The 19,489-nt window shown below is 43.6% G+C and overlaps 1 protein-coding gene across 2 annotated transcripts; it reads left to right on the plus strand.

The window, feature by feature from the left end:
• Nucleotides 1–99: 99 nt before the first annotated feature.
• Nucleotides 100–18,379, plus strand: LOC118395931 (transcription initiation factor TFIID subunit 4-like). Of its 2 annotated transcripts, none has more exons than XM_035790022.2 (15): nucleotides 100–1,435; nucleotides 1,669–1,838; nucleotides 2,382–2,471; nucleotides 2,913–3,095; nucleotides 3,340–3,462; nucleotides 3,695–3,784; nucleotides 4,055–4,222; nucleotides 4,499–4,574; nucleotides 4,920–5,031; nucleotides 6,141–6,310; nucleotides 6,537–6,667; nucleotides 7,648–7,773; nucleotides 10,955–11,011; nucleotides 12,621–12,743; nucleotides 15,281–18,379. In XM_035790022.2, the coding sequence occupies exons 1-15, from the start codon at nucleotides 223–225 to the stop codon at nucleotides 15,440–15,442; spliced, it is 2,994 nt and encodes a 997-aa protein (XP_035645915.1). In that variant the 5' UTR covers nucleotides 100–222; the 3' UTR covers nucleotides 15,443–18,379. The 2 variants fall into 2 exon arrangements, with proteins under 2 accessions (XP_035645915.1, XP_035645916.1); XM_035790023.2 differs by having other exon boundaries at nucleotides 2,916–3,095.
• Nucleotides 18,380–19,489: the final 1,110 nt, after the last annotated feature.

Raw genomic sequence — 19,489 nt, forward strand, 5'->3', positions numbered from 1 at the left:
ATTAGTATGCCTATTTAATTCCTTCTATATCTATATGATACATGTTTGGAAGCACTACTGTACGGTGTCATGTGGAATGAAAAACGTTGAGGTGCAATATGCAGCTCAAATCGTCATAAACGTAGTATGGTGGTCCTTTCTTGAAATTCTATTTCTACATATGAAACCCACGCGCATGCGTACATTCTAAATTACGATTTGCACAACGGTCTATCATCAAAGATGGCGGGAGCCTCCGACCCACTGGAGGACATGCTCTTCAATGAGGTAGACGAAAAAGCTGTAAGCGACTTAGTGGGCTCTTTGGAATCGCAACTTGTCAGCCAAAAGACTTCGCCCGCCACATATTCTAATATCAAGCGAGAAGGATCTACGGGCGCTGTTAGCCAGTTCTCAGGGAAACTGCGTGATCAAGCGGGGTCTCTGGAGCCGCCACAACAAGGACACCCAAAAGCGGCGTTAAACGCGGAACCCATCGCGAATCAGGGGATGTCCAATAAGATTATCAGCGCTTCCACTTCTTCCATCACTACTGGGGGTGTTTTAAACGCTAGTACTAATCTACAAACATATGGAGCCGCATCTCAAACCATTTCCACCGCACCACCAGGATCGGTAACTTTGCCTGCTCAGTCGACTAGCTTCAACAGAGGGACTATTTTGGGTCCTGCTGGCACATCAGCGGCGACTGTTCCCAATCCAAACATCACAACAACAACAACAACTATCAGGACTGCTTCACCTGGTTTACAGAGTTTTAACGGTAACACTGGAGCTCTGAAGTTGGTCAACTCGCCAGCAGCTTCCCAAGTCGGGTCAGGCAGCAGCACTGTTGTAAGTACTGTCAGTGCGGGCAATTCCAATATCATTGTGTCCATGACTTCACAACCTCCTTCTCTGCCAAACTTTACTGGACCCCAACAGTCTGCAGTGGCTACTACTCCCACTATTGCATTGCAAAGACAGCCCAGCCCCATGGCCATTGCCTCACAGAATGGAGTAATAGACCCCAAGGTTTCTGCAGTGGTCACACAGGGTGCAGGTTCCCTAGGGGCCACCACCTCTCAGGTCATGAACCACAGCAACACTCTCATGCACACTAAAATGGTGGCACCCAACCAGCCAGTCTCTGCTGGCCAATCAATAATTCTCGGAGGGTCTCCCCCTCCTGTTGTTGTTAACTCACCAATAAGCCAGCCACAGAGTGTGGCGAGTCCCACTCTCACAGCTGGGGTGAAACCAACTGTTAATGGAGTTGGTCAGCCCACAGTGACCATCGTGAGGCCCCCCGGTGCTCCTGTGATGGCTACCCCCATACAGCAGCAGAGACCTGGGCTGTTAGCAAGTACCACGAGGACTGCTGCACCACAGCTGGCCGTCAGACCACCACAAAAGACCACCATTCAGTTACCCCCTGGATTTACCATACCACCCGGTAAGGAACCCTACTGATGTTGTAGAACCTTTAGAAACTAGGATCTGACACTCTGGAATGTTTTGACCCATTAGTCATTCAATTTATCATATTCATATAGTATGTAGCCTATAGCATAGCGTGCTATTCACTTTTGCTTAGGCCAAAACCCCCGCAAAAGAGCAACAAAAAAGTAGACCATTTAAAATGTCATATTGAGAAAGATGTGTGACCTGACTGTGTTTCTCCCTCAGGTATGGTGCTGGTGCGTACGGACACGGGACAGCTAGTGATGGTGACTCAGCAGGTTCTAGCCCAGGCCCAGGCTAAGACCCAACAAGGCCAGGCTGCTGTCTCCAACATCTCCCCCCAGCCTGGAATCCCCACCGCTGGGGCCAACATCAGAGTTAGCACTCCCAACCAGGTACTGTATGGGGGAATCAGGCTAAGGTTGTATGGAGTGGGCTGGAATGGATTATATCATATTAAACGTCTTTGTCTATCTGAATGGTGTGTGTCTGCCATGTAGTGTCCACATCCACAATCCTCTTGATTGGACCAAGTACAGTCATGCTGTTTGTTTGTGGGTTTGGCATAAGATCGATGCTGCTCAGGTCAGGAATATTCTGGGAGATTATGTTGTACATGATTGTAGAAGAGCTTGTCATGAGACCATAGATTATTGTGCCTGTGGTTAGTAGTCGGATCTTGGTGCAGCGTCTGCTGCGGCTGTAGAGTCCCATTTGTGAGAGGCTGCCCCCTGTCTCAACTGAAGGTCTACCCAGATGTTGTAGGGGTGTCCCACTGTTTCTTCCTCTTCACCCTATTCCCCTCTAGTGTTGCGCCAGTGTGATTTCACTTTTAGGAAGTCACAACAAGTTGACAATGTATCCCGGTACTAATCTGTAATGACTGTTTTTTTTCATCCAATGTCCCTCTGACCCTATGCTCCCCCTGTTCTCTGCAGGCCCCTGGTACGCCCCAGGCTGTCCGTCTGGCGTCCCCTTTCCAGGCAAGAATGGCCCAGTCCCCCTCTCCCTCTAGCCCTGCTATACAGGTGTGCACTTCATGTCTCCAATCAACGCCTTCTGTCAGAGAACACACACCTAATTAAATTAGAGAACACACACCTAATTAAATTAGAGAACACACATCTAATTAAATTAGAGAACACACCTAATTAAATTAGAGAACACACCTAATTAAATTAGAGAACACACACCTAATTAAATTAGAGAACACACACCTAATTAAATTAGAGAACACACACCTAATTAAATTAGAGAACACACACCTAATTGTTAATTTATTTGTTTGAAATATATTTGACATTTTTCAGCCCTGTTTTTATTTGGTTGTTATTTTAGTTGTTTCATTTATGTCATGTTGTAATAGTGGTTGTTTAGTCTCTCAACTGAGCTGTGTTGTCTTAACAGTTGTGTTGTTTCCACTACTGTATAAAGTTGTAGTCATTTATGCCTGTTGTCATTCTCTCCAGAAGGCCATAACCGTGGCACCTGCGGGTGCGTCTGTGTCAGTGAAAATGACCACCCCTCAGAAGGCCCAGTCTGTGATCACAGGGGGCCAGGCCTTGGTCAAGCCTGGTGCTGTACGGCCCACTATCACCCTGAACACTGCAGCAGCCAGTGCCTCTGGAAGCCCTATTGCAACAGTCTCCCAGGTTTGTCAATTGTGTTACTTTTTTTTGTCAACAGGGGTACTTTGCTTCTGACACTTTGCTAGACCTGAACATCGCAGGGTTTACCACCTTTTTTGTTTACTGTGAAGTGTGTTGTGATTTTAAATCTTCTTAAAAATAAAGTTTGATTTAATAAAATGTTATAATACCAGAGGTGGTGGTGACATGAGAAGTACATTTGAATGGAAAGTAATCATACCAAATGACCCATTTTCCTCTCTTACAGGAAATGCAGGAGAATGTGAAGAAGTGCAAGAACTTCCTGTCCACCCTGATCAAACTGGCGTCCCACAACTCCCCCTCCCCTGACACATCTAAGAACGTCAAGACCCTGGTGCAGGATCTACTGGTGAGTCAAGACTCCTATAGAGGACAACTATAGTTGGAAATTCTAATGACTAGATGACCTAGTCCTTGTATCATTAACACATGCCTTATGAATGACTTATGGATGTTTATAAATTAAAGTTATTAAAAAGTGTTTTTGTGTTTTCTTTTGTAGTTCTATTGTCAGCAAAGTGAAAAGGTCCATGACATTTCATTATAAAATGATTTTTTAACGGTCTCCTGTCTTTGATTAGGATGCTAAAATCGAGCCTGAGGAATTCACCGCGAGTCTGCAGGCTGAGCTGAAATCCTCTCCACAGCCGTACCTCATCCCCTTCCTCAAGGTTTGTTTGTAACCCTCAGCCCCCAGCATTCCTGCCCTTTTTTTTAGCTTATTGCTATGCAATTGAAATGCAATTACTAAATACTATGGAACAAGTTATTACGACAAGGTTACTAGTATAATTAGTGTTACTGCACAGGTATAAGAGAAACTTAATGTAAAGTGTTACACTAAATTTCATAGCAGACCTGTTGCAGAATTATACAAAATATAGACAGTCAATTGTTGACGACATTATCCATGTAACCCGGATGTGTTTCCCTCTGTACAGAAAAGCCTCCCTGCCCTGCGGCTGTCCCTTCTCAACAACCAGCAGTCTCTTCTGGCCTCCACCTCCGCTTCTGCCCTGGCCGTGCCCTCCACCTCCACCATCAGGCCCCGGCTCCCCACCACCATCAGCCCCGCCACAGGCATCGTCAGGTCACCTACCACTGCCCTGGTATGACCCTCTGGGACTTAGACACTGGAGAGAAGCTCTGCAGCTTCTAATGGTTCTCTCTATGATGGGCCTAGTATCATTGATTTAAGGCCGTACTAGGTTATGTCTCTATAATAGGCATAGAAACACACACACACACTTGAAGCCATTCTATGTTGTCTTTTATATTCATTGTGTTGTATTCTGTCTGTTATGTGCCACTTCGCTCAACTACTGTGAGTTCCATTTTCTGTCTTCATGTTCTTATAGCTCCTCTCTTCCCCTTCTCTCTTCCAGGGTGTGAGAAGACCAGGGGTCCAGGGGGTCCAGACCCGCATGCCCATGGTCATCACTCAGACTATACGACCGCAAGGTACTAGTACTGCATATAGCACCCTCTCTCTTCCATTATGCAGACATATCCTGTCCATACAAGCTCAATTTGACATCCCAGTGCTCTCCATTTATGTTTTTGTTATTGGTGAATGGCAGGAGTTTTTCCCCAGTGGGAACTCGTTTTTCCCACATGATTCAACTTCTCAAGGCCTGCATTGTTACTAGGTGTCTCAGGTGTGATAGGGTTGGGCTCTAACAAAATGTACCAGCAGGGGATGCCCCAGGACCGGAGTTAACCCCTGGTTAAGAGCACTGCACAGAGGCCTATTTACTCACCATGCTATTGAACAGCTTGTAATGATATGTCTTGTTAATTTGTCAGGCGTAGTTACAAGAGGACCCTCTATTATCCCGGGCAGAAGTCCTGTGGGCATTGGTGCCCAGGCCTCTGCCAATCAGAAGAAGCTGAATGAGCCTGGAGGTGGGACGTTCAGGTACGTAATAGGGTGGCAGGTAGCCTAGCAATTAAGAGCCAGTAACCGAAAGGTCCCTGGTTCAAATCCCTAAGCAGACTAGATTAACAATCTGTCGATGTGCCCTTGAGCAAGGCACTTAACCATATGTGCTCCTGTAACTTGTTCTGGATAGGAGCGTCTGCTAAATGACTAACATGTCAATGTAATATCCTGGTTGGCAGAGAAACTATAGGCTAAACCTATTCAAGGATCTTGGCATTGTTGGGCTAACGATGTTTACACACACAGTTTTGAGTTATAGTTCAAATCAGAGTTCAATTATTTGTTGCATTGTATTTTTTCATTTGGTCAGGTTGGTTTTACATCGCCAAATGTCAAACAAACAAAAATCTATTTATGATTTTCATGAAGCATCACTTGTGTGTCCCAATGTTCATAATTCTTTCGCTTTGGACTTCCAACAACATGCGTGAGGAAACAGCGCAATAGCTGCTCTAACTGCAACGGGAATAGACTATATGCCCGGTATAGACCCTGTCTCTAATCTGAATCGGATGCGATTATAAATGCGCTGCTACTCACAGAATGTTTCAGAGATATCAAGTTATGATGCTGCATGTATTTACCAAATGTTCTCAGTCACACAACAATAATAGTGCATGACTGGTTATTTTCCTGTGTTTGGCCCAGACTGTTCTCAACTGCAGCGTACCGCACCACAGTATGAATTGAATCGGACTGAGACCATCCTTTTTTAGAGAACCACTGTGTGTTGTTGAATGCTCCCAACTAACCAAACTAAGGGGGTTAACACACCACAGTTAGACAAAACCACTCCAAACTCATTTGGGGCGTGAAATCCCCCGAAGATACTTTAAAACTTTTCCATCATGGTGTATGTAAACCGATCAACCACAGGATGGCAGTATTTCACAGATTTTGACCCAACGGTAGAGTAGAAACATAATAAAGCTAAATAAACTCCCGTCCCTGATCGGTGTAAATAACTTCATATCCTCTGAGAAATTGACTTGAAATCTACATGGTGTAATGAACCAAGATATTATCAATGTTATCTGGCCAATTCTATGATCACACCCTGATCTGTGTGTACTGTATGTCTTTAGAGATGACGATGACATCAATGACGTGGCGTCCATGGCGGGGGTAAACCTGAACGAGGAAAACGCCCGCATCATGGCCACCAACTCTGAGCTGGTGGGCACCAAGATCCGCTCCTGTAAGGACGAGGCCTTCCTCCCGCCAGGCCTGCTGCACAGACGCATCATGGAGGCTGGTAGGTCATACCAGATGAGAGGCACTTGTTCACTTACCTTCATGGATTTGAAAGGAAATGACTGGTGTAAGACACAAGCTGCTGAAAGTAGTGGAGCTCGGCCCTGATGTCTGTCGATCATCAATAAATGACTGGCCACACCTTGCCATCCCACCCCAGATAATGGCACTGATTGGCTGTCCCAATATAGTGTGCCTTTAACCCCAGCTGATGTCTTTTCTCTCAGCCAAGAGATTTGGGGTGACCGAGGTCCCAGCTGAGACGGTGAACTACATCTCCCATGCTACCCAGGCCAGGCTGAGATCCATGCTGGAGAAAGTGTCCACTATCGCCCAGCACCGCACCGACGGGGGCAAGGTAAGCGCAGGGAGAGTAGGGGTTGTCATGAACAGAAGTACATAAACCGTGAATATGAATAACACACATAACGTATGAACAACAACATGAGCAGTACACAAACTACATAAACACCATCGTTCCTGTCCCTTCTGTCTTTCACTCTCCCTCTCCCCTCTCTTTCCCTCTCCCCTCTTTCACTCTCCCTCTCCCCTCTTTCACTCTCCCTCTCCCCTCTTTCACTCTCCCTCTCTTTCACTCTCCCTCTCTCCCCCACTCTCCCTCTCCCCTCTTTCACTCTCCCTCTCTTTCACTCTCCCTCTCTCCCCTCTTTCACTCTCCCTCTCTCCCCTCTTTCACTCTCCCTCTCTCTCCCTCTCCCCTCTTTCACTCTCCCTCTCTTTCACTCTCCCTCTCTCCCCTCTTTCACTCTCCCTCTCTCCCCTCTTTCACTCTCCCTCTCTCCCCTCTTTCACTCTCCCTCTCTCCCCTCTTTCACTCTCCCTCTCTCCCCTCTCTTTCACTCTCCCTCTCTCCCCTCTCTTTCACTCTCCCTCTCTCCCCTCTCTTTCACTCTCCCTCTCTCCCCTCTCTTTCACTCTCCCTCTCTTTCACTCTCCCTCTCTCCCCTCTCTTTCACTCTCCCTCTCTCCCCTCTCTTTCACTCTCCCTCTCTCCCCTCTCTCTCCCTCTCTTTCCCTCCCTCTCTCTCACCCTCCCCTCTCCCCTCTCTTTCACTCTCCCTCTCTTTCACTCTCCCTCTCTCCCCTCTCTTTCACTCTCCCTCTCTCCCCTCTCTTTCACTCTCCCTCTCTCCCCACTCTTTCACTCTCCCTCTCTCCCCACTCTTTCACTCTCCTTCTCTCCCCTCTCTTTCACTCTCCCCTCTCTTTCACTCTCCCTCTCTCCCCTCTCTTTCACTCTCACTCTCTCCCCTCTCGCTTTCTCTCCCCTCTCGCTTTCACTCTCCCCTCTCTCCTGTCCCTTCCTTCTCTCTGCAGGATGAGGAATGGTATGAGCCATCGACAGACGTCAGGGCCCAGCTCCGCTTTTTTGAGCAGCTGGAAAGGATGGAGAAACAGAGGAAGGACGAACAGGAGAGAGAGGTCCTACTTAAGGCTGCCAAGGTACCTACAGAACAGAGTAGCGTTCAGTAGAGACAGACCACCACCTGACTACATGCTCACTGGCTCTAGGTCATTACCACTTTACTGCATTACCCCAAATCACAAGTTGAACTCGAAGTGCCCGTTAATAGCTGCACTATTTTGAGTTGAGCAACACAATTGTGTGTGTACACTTGATCTTGGGAAGGATGTGACACCTGAAAACAGAGGTAATTCGTGGAGTTTGAATAGAGCCCACCTTCACTGGGGTGTACTCACACTCAAATCTGAAGATTATCTGCACAGTATGTTTGTTAGCTAATTACTCTTAAGAAAAATATTGCTATCTAGAACCTTAAAGGCTGTCCCCATAGGATAACATTTTGAAGAACCCTTTTGGGTTCCAGGTAGAACCCTTTCTACATAGGATTCTACATGGAACACAAAAGGATGCTGACTGGAACCACAAAGGATTCTGCTATGGGAACAGCCGAATAACCCTTTTTTATAAGAGTGTAGCCAGACAGTTTTAGTGGAATGATTCCAATAATTTTTCACTTTAACTGCCAATATGCCAACGTTCCATATGACAGCCACAGCCATACACTGGCTGAAATCAGTTAATGATAAGACTTAAACAAGTTGTAAATGCAACAAGTACTGATAATAACAATCGCAGCTTCCCAAGAAAACAAAAAAATGTAGACATTGATGGACTGTTTGCATATATTTTAGAGGATATTTATATAGAAAATTGGTATAAAACCTGCATGAACTGTATATTTTGACAATGTTTTATGTTGTAAATAATTCTATTACACTTTCTGATATATCACATGCCTGACTTATTTTCCTCCATAAGTAAAAACAGGACATGCATTATCTACACCTCTGCTGCTGATCATTCCAATTAGGCTGGTTTGGATGTCTCCCTGACAAATGGCTGATATTATGATTCTGGAACTTTGAGGGTTTATGACATTTAGTAATTGAATAGGATCTTTATGGTTATATTATAGTTACTATTATGAGTTGTTGTTCATTCAGGCTGGATGTATCTTGTGGTTAAAGGGATAGTTCACCCAAATTACAATATTACATATTGGTTTCCTTACACTGTAATCAGTCTATGCACACGGTATGACAGCAATCAATGCTTTGGTTTAGTTTCCACAGGGAAACTTTATTTTTCCCTGGAACTGTTTCCACATGATAACATTTTAGCATTTGTGGCACAAATCCCATTCAAGTCACGGGACCAATATTATGAGCAATTTTCAAGCATGTCCAAATCATCCCGAAGTATCTAAAATCCATTTTGAAGCTCAACAAAGTCACTTATATATGATTCTGGACATGATGCGCAAGAAATTATATTGGTCCCATGACTTGAATGGGATTTGTGACACATGCTAAAACGTTAGCATGTGGAAACGGTGCCCTGGAAACTAAACCAACGCATGAATTTGTCTCATGCCTTATCCATAGACTGCTTACAGTGTAAGGAAACCATTTTGTCATTTGGATGTACTATGCCTTTTAAACACATTATATTCGGAAGGTATTCAGACCTCTTCACTTTTTTTCAAATTTTGTTACGTTACAGCCATTTTCTAAAATCTATAAAAAATATATATATATTTAATCCTCATGAATTTACACACAACACCCCATAATGACAAAGTGAAAACAGGTTTTTAGACAGTTTTGTGAATGTAAATACCGGTACCTAAATACGTTATTTACATATTATTTGAGCTCCGGTGCATCCTGTTTCCATTGATCATCCTTAAGATGTTTCTACAACTTGATTGGAGTCCACCTGCGGTAAATTAAATTGATTGGATATGATTTGGAAGAGAACACACCTGTCTATATATGGAAAAACCAGGCCATCGGGTAGAAGCAATTGTCCGTAGTGCTCCGAGACAGGATTGTGTCGAGGCACAAAACATTTCTGCAGTATTGAAGGTCTCCAAGAACCGTGGCCTCCATCATTCTTAAATGGAAGAAGTTTGGAACCACCAAGACTCTTCCTAGAGCTGGCTGCCCGGCCAAACTGATCAATCGGAGGAGAAGGGATAGGATCAGGGAGGTGACCAAGAACCAGATGGTCACTCTGACAGAGCTCCAGAGTTCCTCTGGAGATGGGAGAACCTTTCAGAAGGACAACCATCTCTGCAGCACTCCACCAATCAGACCTTTATGGTAGAGTGGCCAGACGGAAGCCCCTCCTCAGCAAAAGGCACATGACAGCCTGCAGTAAAAGGCACCTAAAGACTCTCAGACCATGAGAAACAAGATTCTCTGGTCTGACGAAACCAAGATTAAACTCTTTGGCCTGAATGCCAAGCGTCAAGTCTGGAGGAAACCTGGCACCATCCCTACGGCGAAGCATAGTGGTGGCAGCATCATGCCGTGGGGATGTATTTCAGTGGCAGGGAATGGGAGACTAGTCAGGATCAAGGAAAAGATGAGCAGAGCAAAATACAGAGATCCTTGATAAAAACTTGCTCCAGAGCACTGAGGACTTCAGACTGAAACGAAGGTTCGCCTGCCAACAAGACAATGACCCTAAGCACACAGCTAAGACAACGCAGGAGTGGCTTTGAGACATGTCTCTGAATGTCCTTGAGTGGCCAGGCCAGAGCCCGAACTTGAACACAATCGAACTTCTCTTGAGAGACCTGAAAATAGCTGTGCAGCGACACTCCCCATCCAACCTGACAGAGCTTGAGAGAATCTGCAGAGAAGAATGGGAGAAACTCCCCAAATACAGGTGTGCAAAGCTTGTAGCGTCATACCCAAGAAGACTCAAGGCTGTAATCACTGCCAAAAGGTGCTTCAACAAAGTTCTGAATAAAGGGTCTGAATACTTATGTCAATTTCAATGTTTCATTTTTAATACATTTTTTTAAAATAAATAAAATTTAAAAAATTGCTTTGTCATTATGGGGTTGTGTGTGTAGATTTTTTTTGGGAAAAAATAATTTTATCAATTTCAGAAAAACATAACTGTAACAAATAAAATGTGGAAAAAGTCCAGGGCTATGAATACTTTCCAAAATACACTGTAAATACTATAATAAGCACTGGTTTCAGACTATAGCATTGTCTTAAGCTATTGCCCCGATATCTCTCTCTCGTAACCGAGTATGCACCTTTTTTGTCTCTCTAACCGGTCTCTCTCTCTACTCTATAGAGTCGCGCTAGACAGGAGGACCCAGAACAAGCTCGGTTGAAGGCGAAAGCTAAGGAGGTAATTGCTTCAATTCTTTTTAAAGCTATTGACATGTTATTAATGTCCATGTACAATATAAAAAACCGATGCAGTCCATTATCAGCTACAGACTGGTATGCAAGAACTTCCCACCAAAAGACACACATTCTCCATATAGTCCATATAGTCCTGCTACCTTCCCAACCATGCCACTATTTGAAGCTAGCTCTCCCCGTATTATAGCTCTGCCTTGGGCTACACTGTCTGTCTGGACAGTGCCTCGCCACTACCAGCCAGAGTGGGTACTGAGGTCAGAGAGCATTATCCATAAAGATCTGGACAGGGGAGCCCAGGTCAGGACATGTTCAATCATTCTGAACAGGGTAGCCTAGTGGTTAGAGCATTGGACTAGTAACCGAAAGGTTGCAAGTTCAAATCCCCGAGCTGACAATGTACAAAATCTGCCATTCTGCCCCTGAACAGGCAGTTAACCCACTGTTCCTAGGCCGTCATTGAAAATAAGAATTGGTTCTTAACTGATTTTCCTAGTAAAATAAATTAAATTATAGTGCATTGTAAAAGTGCATTGTAAAAGTTGCCTAATCAATATTTTGTTTTGCTGAATCATTTGTGTTTGTGCTGGGCTTGGAACAAAGATGTACAAGCCCAGTCGCTCCCCAGGAGGAGGGTTGGCCACCCCTGGTTTAACGCCTAGTGGGCCAAAAACCAAAACGCCTCTGGTTTTTATTATCTCTTTCTAATTGGGGACTAATTCAGACTTTGGACATCAGGTGAATGGACTCTCTGTCCAATCAATCGTATTGACTGTATGCTTGTTTATTCCATGTGTAAACTCTGTGTTGTTGTTTGTGTCGCACTGCTTTGCTTTATCTTGGCCAGGTCACAGTTGTAAATGAGAACTTGTTCTCAACTAGCCTACCTGGTTAAATAAAGGTGAACAAAAAAAAAATCTGTGACATTAATAAACCATTACTACTAACAGGTAGAAAGAACCATCAGTCCGTGGGCCCTCCAGGCCTCTGGCCTGTGTGATAGACTAGTTTCAGAAAGTGTGATGAAGTGCCTTTACCACTTCATCAAGCAGGCAGACAGGCAGGCAAGGACCTGACCTGAAGCAACCTTGGCGAGACCGACAGAGCCCCACTCTCTGCCTTGTGACCTCATAATGCCTGAAGATACAGTGCTCCTTTCACACACACGCTAGCCTGTGCCTCACTGTACTTCGTCACCAGGGTGTGTGTGTGTGTGCGTACCATGTGCAGCACCTCTTTCAATTAGCATTACAGTGTCTTAATGAGGACATCATCGTTGCCTTGAATTATGTCTCCTATTGGTTAGTCTCCTATTGGTTAGTCTCCTATTGGTTAGTCTCCTCAACACTTCTTTCCTCCTCCTCTTGTCCCCCCCTATTGAACAGATAATAATAGTCTGATAAATGCAGCTCTGTATGTAGGCCTATTAGATTATTGAACTGTCAGTCTTTTCATGGCTCATTATACGGCACCTTCTTGGCGCTGTAACTTTCTCCATTCCAGCTTTTATGCTGCCAATGATAGATCCTGTTCAGGGTATAAATCAGCCAGGAGAGTAAACATGTCTGTGGCTCTCTCTCCCTTTCCCCTTTCAGATGCAGCAGGCGGAGCAGGCCCAGATCCGGCAGCGTGAAGCCAACCTCACTGCCCTGGCTGCCATCGGGCCCCGCAAGAAACGCAAGATGGACTCGCCAGGGGGCTCCACATCGGGCACAGAGGTAAGGGTGCTAAAATGTGGCAGTAAGAAAAGGAACACACAAATAGGATATTCAAAGTTGACAGATATCCTCATTCCCCAATGACTTTCACCACCTGACTTTCTATCACATGTTAAGAAAACATCTTTAAGTAGGGATAGCTTCGTTCACTCTACTCTGTCATCAATACACCCCCCTTCTATCCAGCAGTGTGAATGTGACCAGAGTTGAGTGAAGGGGGTCAGTGTGGGCCTCTAGGCTTGTTGTGGGTGTCTGCACTGCTCTACCCCCTCCAAGCCCCCCCTCCTCTCACCCCCTCAGGGGAGCCATAGATTTCAGCTCTGCAGAAATAAGCCTGAGGGGGAACACAGCCCGGGGCGGCTGCAGTATGGGTGCCTCAGTCACGCCACCTTCCACCCCCACCCACATCCAGCCCAGAGGTATCCCCACAGCGATCCCAGACAAAGGGGACTCTGTGCGGGGCGAGAGCCACGATTAGGAGAGGGAGGGAACATTGTAGGGAAGGGGAGGGTGTAATCATGAACTTTGACAGATGCCTCAGCGTGAAAAGAATGGGGAATTACCAAGCCAAATGAACGTCTAGCAAGCTAGTCAGTCAACCAGTTGATAGGTTAGCCAGTCGGTGAGCTAGTCAGGAAGTTGGCTAGTCTTTCAAATCAGTGAGCTGCTTTTGTTGCTAGCTAGTTTGTAATATGGGTATGTTGGACTACAGTCAGTCAGTCCGTTAGTTGATAAGTTAGCAAGTCAACAAGGTAGTCCCTTATGGGCTGTTTATTTTTCTACTGTAGCTAATGAGTTCGAAATGCAGAAAGGTTGCCTGACTCCTTTATTAGCCGTTCCTCATACATACCCAAACGGCCTGAAGGGCTCGTGCCAGGCTGATGTGTCTATATCTCAACCCTGATCACGCCTGCAGATGGGAGCTAAGGGGCCTGCTGGGGCTGCATGGGGCTCCAACCTCAGGGCAGAGTAGTTACAAAGAAGGCAGCTCAGCGACGAGAAGACAACAAGATGAACAATTATTTGTCATGTTTTTCAAAAAACCCTGATGAAAGCGAAGAGCCAAACCGCATTGGTTTTATCAATAGTTTATCAACTTCCACTGCCCTCCAAGACTTGCTGAATTTCCTATTCACTTCAATGTGCTCCAACTTCCCGTGTGAAAGGGAATCAGTCACAGTTATATCACAAGAGGATCTTTGACCGATTTTAGTCAGAAGAGCAGGGATCTCGTGCTATCCATCATGGTTGATTGGAGTGGGTGATTGTAGTGTCTCGTTGGAGGGAGTGTGTAACGTTGGGGGCGTTCATTGTGCCAGTATGGAGTACACACCCTTGGGCACAGGGTGTGTGCAGGAGGTAACCACGCCTGCAGGCTGTTAAGCTGTATAATGCTCTGATTGTGTTCCTGTATGGACCTGGAGCCTCATTCCTATCCTCTAGTGTCAGCTCTCCCCTCAGGCTCTCAGCACAGAGAAGTAGAATATACACTCAATTTATATAATCGGAACCACCATTGGCTCACAAAACAACCATTACATACAGTGCCTTCAGAGAGTATTCATAGCCCTTGACTTATTCCACATTTTGTTATGTTACAGCCTGAATTGTAAGTGGATGAAATAGATTTTACACACGATAAAAATGTTTTTAGAAATGTTTGCAAATGCATTGAAAATGTAATTACAAAAAATATCTAATTTACATGAGTATTCCCTGAGTCAATACTTTGTAGAAGCACCTTTGGCACCGATTACAGCTGAGTGTCTTTTGGATAAGTCTCTAAGAGCTTTGCACACCTGGATTATACAGTATTTGCCCATTATTATTTTATGAAAAAGGGTTGCAATTTCATTAAATCAGGGATAGTTTAACTAAAATATGCCACAAAACCTAGAATTGCCTTGTGTATCCCACAAAAAAAGATTCACTGTTATAAGCTAACGTTTTTGATGAATTGAAGGAAAATTCCCCAAATTTCCAGCCTTAACTTCCCATGTAAAATTTCCTGGGAAGTTTCCGACCCTTTGCAAACCTAATTCCAAATAGTCCTAAGCCTTTATTTCAGCATACACCACCACAGGGTTATTGGGTTAGGCACTGAGTTCACTAAGACATGTACAATTTCCTCACCCATTCAAACAAGCTTTAGGACATTTCAGGAGTATGCAAAACAATGCATCAATTCAAGCCACCCTATTTGATACTGGCTGTTTTGAAGTGTTGTTTTTCGGTGGTGTAGAATCTTGAGAAAGCTTTTTCGGCGATTTGGAGCCGTTGGCTAAGGGTGTGACCGTTTCCCTCAGGCTGTGTCCACACCTTGTATGAAACTGTGGTGATGCATACACAAGCCTGGGCTGAATTTAAATTTCTCTAGTTAGTAAAACTGCATTGCTTGTTCCGTGCCTGCATTACTATTGCTTGAGCCTACTTGTTTTGATACACATTGCCAACACAGATATTTTAAGTCAATTAAAACAACCCTAAATCACTTACTAGTAGATGTAACTTTTTTAATGTCGTCCCTTTGTCCTCAGGTTGCTTCGGGTTCAGGGGATGGCTCTTCCACAGCTGCCTCCTCCCGCCAACAGCTCCGTCAGCGGATCACGCGAGTCAACCTCAGGGACTTTATCTTCTGCCTGGAGCAGGAGAGGGCCACATCCAGGTCCTTATTGCTTTATAAAGCTCTCCTGAAGTAGTGAAGTCCCTCAGGGTTCAGTACTCAGTTAATTACACATTCTTACTGTTCTACACAGCTCTCCTGAAGTAGTGGGGGTACCACAAGGTTCAGTACTCAGCCCATTACAAATCCTTACGGTTCTTCACAGCTCTCCTGAAGTATGACGTCCTACAGGGTTTAGTACTCAGCCGGCCCGTTACAAATCCATAAGGGTTCTCTAGTCGACCCAATAAAAATCTTTACTGTTCTACACAACTCTCCTGAAGTAGGGCGTCCACAATGATTCTGTACTCGACCTGATGCAAATCCTTACTACTCGATAAGGCTCTCCTAACGTAGGGGTAACACAGGGCTTTGTACTATGCCCGTAACACATTTGTGATAAGTAAAGTTTCCCCTTTGCCCCCATCTCTACACATGTCTTCATTCCCATTCTGCATTATCAAATAGCCCCCCCCATCTCTACACACACCCTCATTCCCATACCACACTATCATATATCACCCCTTGCATCTGAAGCTAAGCAACCCCACACCACCCTAACGTTGCTCCCAGATCATACTGCCCCTTAGGACAGGTACACTGGCTACTCTTTCACTTGGCCACATCCTTGTTTTTACATCACGTCTAGTCTCATTCACTAGCTGTGTGCTTTACAACGCTGAGAGCCTAGAAGCTGGCAGGTGGGCACACAACAGCATGTTTTTAAAACCATGACTCCTATGTACCTCGAGATGCCTTGAGTCTCTGTCCCAATTTGTTGCAACGCTCTCAAACAACCTACAGTAGTAATATTTATGTTGGGGTCCTTGCTATTTAAGCCTAATGATTTGCTACTAAGGATGTTACATCACATCATATTTAGACTTGGACCAACAGGATTGTTTGGTCACCGTGGTCAGGATCTGTGCTCTCCAGGGGCCTTATTTATCAACTGTGCGTACATTTCTTACTAAATTCTGGCATACCTGGAGATTGTAGGATTTCTGGCATACTTGGAGATTGATAAATCCTACAAATTGTCCCATGCAACACATACGCATGTTTTCAGTGATAAATCAGAACGAAATTACATGATATATTTTTAACAAAATGCCCTCATTATAGCTGTATGATTTGGAAATGTTGGAACTGGGCCATGTCCTTTTCTAAAAGAAAGCTGAATAGCAAATTTGATTACATTTTTGTAGAGGTGTGGGCAGAATGTTTTAATCTTTTGCAGTCTTTTGAAAATAAAAATGCATTCTGCCTATTGCGAGTACCAAACACTGGTCGTGCATTCTGCAAGATTGATTGTCTATTGAACAATTTAAAAGTAAATGTTGCCTACAGCCCACATGAATTGTTGTTCAATATGTTGTTTATCAATACATTGTGTTTCTGAGATTAAATAGGCTATGACATCACACTCCTATCGCACAGCAATACTGTAGACTACCCATACTGTCATAGGTTACCAGCCTATTTGCTTTTGAGCATGGTTGGCTATTGAATGAGCAATGAATAAATGGTAGCCATTATTATAATTCCTGTGCATCAAACACCTCAATTTCCCCCAAAATAACAATCTTTGCTTGCAATACAGTTGATCGACCATTAGAAGTTGTACCTACGCATGGTCTGAGATTTATGTGGAGATGCACTTCAAATTCAAAATGGATAAATACCAACCTTTGCGGGAAAACTGGCCCACACAAGGTGTAGTAATTTTTCTGTGCGCACATACCTTTGATAAATGAGGCACCAGGTCAAAGCCTACAAACACTGATCTGTGTTATGTATGTTTTCCCCAACATATTGAAGAAGAAGGAACCTTTTCAAAATGAAAGATAATGTTTGCATATTATGTTCTGGGCAAGTACTGAGTTTGGGGGGGAAAAACAACTCATATTGTAACATGTTTTAAAGGTAGACTCAGCGATATGACATAGATGCAGAAAGCGAACCGCAGTGGGTCAATTTCCTCAACAACTAAGAGCGTTGACGTGTGAGGCTCAACTTCTCCACTGTTTTGGTCCCTCGGCTACCATGCTTTGAACAGCGTGAAGCGAATCCATGCACATGCGCAGATACTGTATGACTGCATCTTGCTCATCTCAATATCTGCTGCTCGTGGCAAGATCATTTCTCTGAGTCTACCTTTTTAATTTACCAAACAATAAGATGAATGTTGTATAGAATCTTATTGTTTTGATAGTGGTCAGATAAATGTACCAGGAAGTACTGTGATGCCTGCTATTAAAACACAACGTGTATACATACTAGTTCCAGACCTGGATCCAATACTTTCAAATATGAAATATGAGCTCGATTTAGATTGCCTGGTACAACAGAACCCATGGAATAGTACCATTTATAAATGCAAACCCCAAGCTAAATCAAGCCCACCTTAATTACTTGCAAGTATTTGACCCAGGTTTGGCTGGTATAATGGTACTTTAGGGTTCCTATTACTATTGGCAGAAGAGTGAAACATCTTAAGATTTTTTTTGTTTTGTTTTTTTGTGTGTTATAAAAAATTGTGAGCCAATTCTAATATTCTATTCAATGGTTCATAGCATAAACTAATCTCTCCTATTGTAGACGTGAATCTAGATTAATTACCAGGATCCATTTAAAGATATAAGTATCATTATTCAGATTCAACCTCATCACAGAACACAGGGAGCTGGCTCTCTTATACACTCACTCAGGCTAATCAACAATTTTAATGAAGATGACAATTAACAATGCGGTCATAATATTGAGCACCATTCCTATATAGTTTTGTCAAGACCTGAAATTCCATCCGGAACTTTTTAATCAACTAAAAAGTCTATCACTTGCAGAAGTTTCAGCACCACTTAACAATATCTATTAAGTGATTGACTTTTAATGCTGATGATCAACATCAAAATGTCAATCTGTCGCGGCGATCTGTCAAGTATTTTTTTATAATGCTAATGGGATACTACTGCTTCCTTATTTTTTGGGGGGTCAAAAGCCCTTTTTCAGTTTGACTTTGAAATGACTGTCCATTAAAGGTTTTTAATGCTTTAAATGTATTTTTTACTGTAACATGCATTTGTTTATATAGTGCATAGTTCTAATTGATAAATGAAATAAAGCTGTGGTGTATGTATATTCAAGTTTAGAGTCTGGGTCTTAAGAACCCAGCTACTGTATTATGTGTTGAAGGACACATTTTTGTGACTATTTATATTTCCTACTGTCTGTGCATTCAAACCTGACGCATTTCAGGTGATGCAATTTTAGTATTGTTTGTACCTTTGCAAAAAAAACAATAATAAAGAAAGTGATTGAAAAGCACAAATATCCTAATTTCTTTGATGGTGTGTGCCAGGTTGAGTTTGGCTTATTGTGGTTTTATTGATCCCGGCAACACAGAACCAAAATGTCCCAGCTATTTGTCTGTCCACTAGAGATTACGGTCTTATACAAAACGAACAGCAGTCAGAGACCGTTGTCTTTTTGTCAATACAACTTTACAACTGGAAAATGTTGACTTACCGTAAGCAAACACATCCTAAATATTAATTGAAATTGCAGTTATAAAAAAATCTTAATTATGTGCACTTCATCGCTATATTGTCACATACAAAATCAAAATGTCACTAATATATTTATCATGAAAGTGATATATATTTTTAAAAAGACCCCATATTGTCCATTTAACATTTAATTGTACAAATACCTACACATACAGTATATGACCTATTCAGATTGAACAGTGTAGGAAGTTGTCAAGAAATGCAGCAAACACACATGTTCTTCCTGTGGCAGAGCAGGACATGGCCATTTTTGGCTGTGTTTACACAGGCAGCTCAATTCTGATCTTTTGACATTTATTGGTCTTTTGACCAATCAGATCTAATCTTTTTCAATAATTGGGCAAATATCGGAATTGGGCTGCCAGTATAAACGCAGACAATGTCTCTGAACTGGAGGTCATCTGGCATACCAGTAGACCCATCCTTAGGCTTGAACAGGAGTCCCCAGTGAAACCTAAGCTGGACCTGAGCACCATATTACTGGAGCTATTTCCTTGTTCCTGCTAGTTGTCAAT

This window comes from Oncorhynchus keta, chromosome 17 (genome assembly GCF_023373465.1).
Source record: "Oncorhynchus keta strain PuntledgeMale-10-30-2019 chromosome 17, Oket_V2, whole genome shotgun sequence".
Taxonomy (NCBI): domain Eukaryota; kingdom Metazoa; phylum Chordata; class Actinopteri; order Salmoniformes; family Salmonidae; genus Oncorhynchus; species Oncorhynchus keta.

Bases quoted from the DNA above. Each gene is read 5' to 3' on its own strand.
- LOC118395931 (XM_035790022.2), top strand. From the start codon at position 223: ATGGCGGGAGCCTCCGACCCACTGGAGGACATGCTCTTCAATGAGGTA. The intron at 3,096-3,339 runs GTTTGTCAATTG...CCTCTCTTACAG, and splicing joins CTATTGCAACAGTCTCCCAG to GAAATGCAGGAGAATGTGAA. The intron at 7,774-10,954 runs GTACCTACAGAA...TCTACTCTATAG, and splicing joins TCCTACTTAAGGCTGCCAAG to AGTCGCGCTAGACAGGAGGA.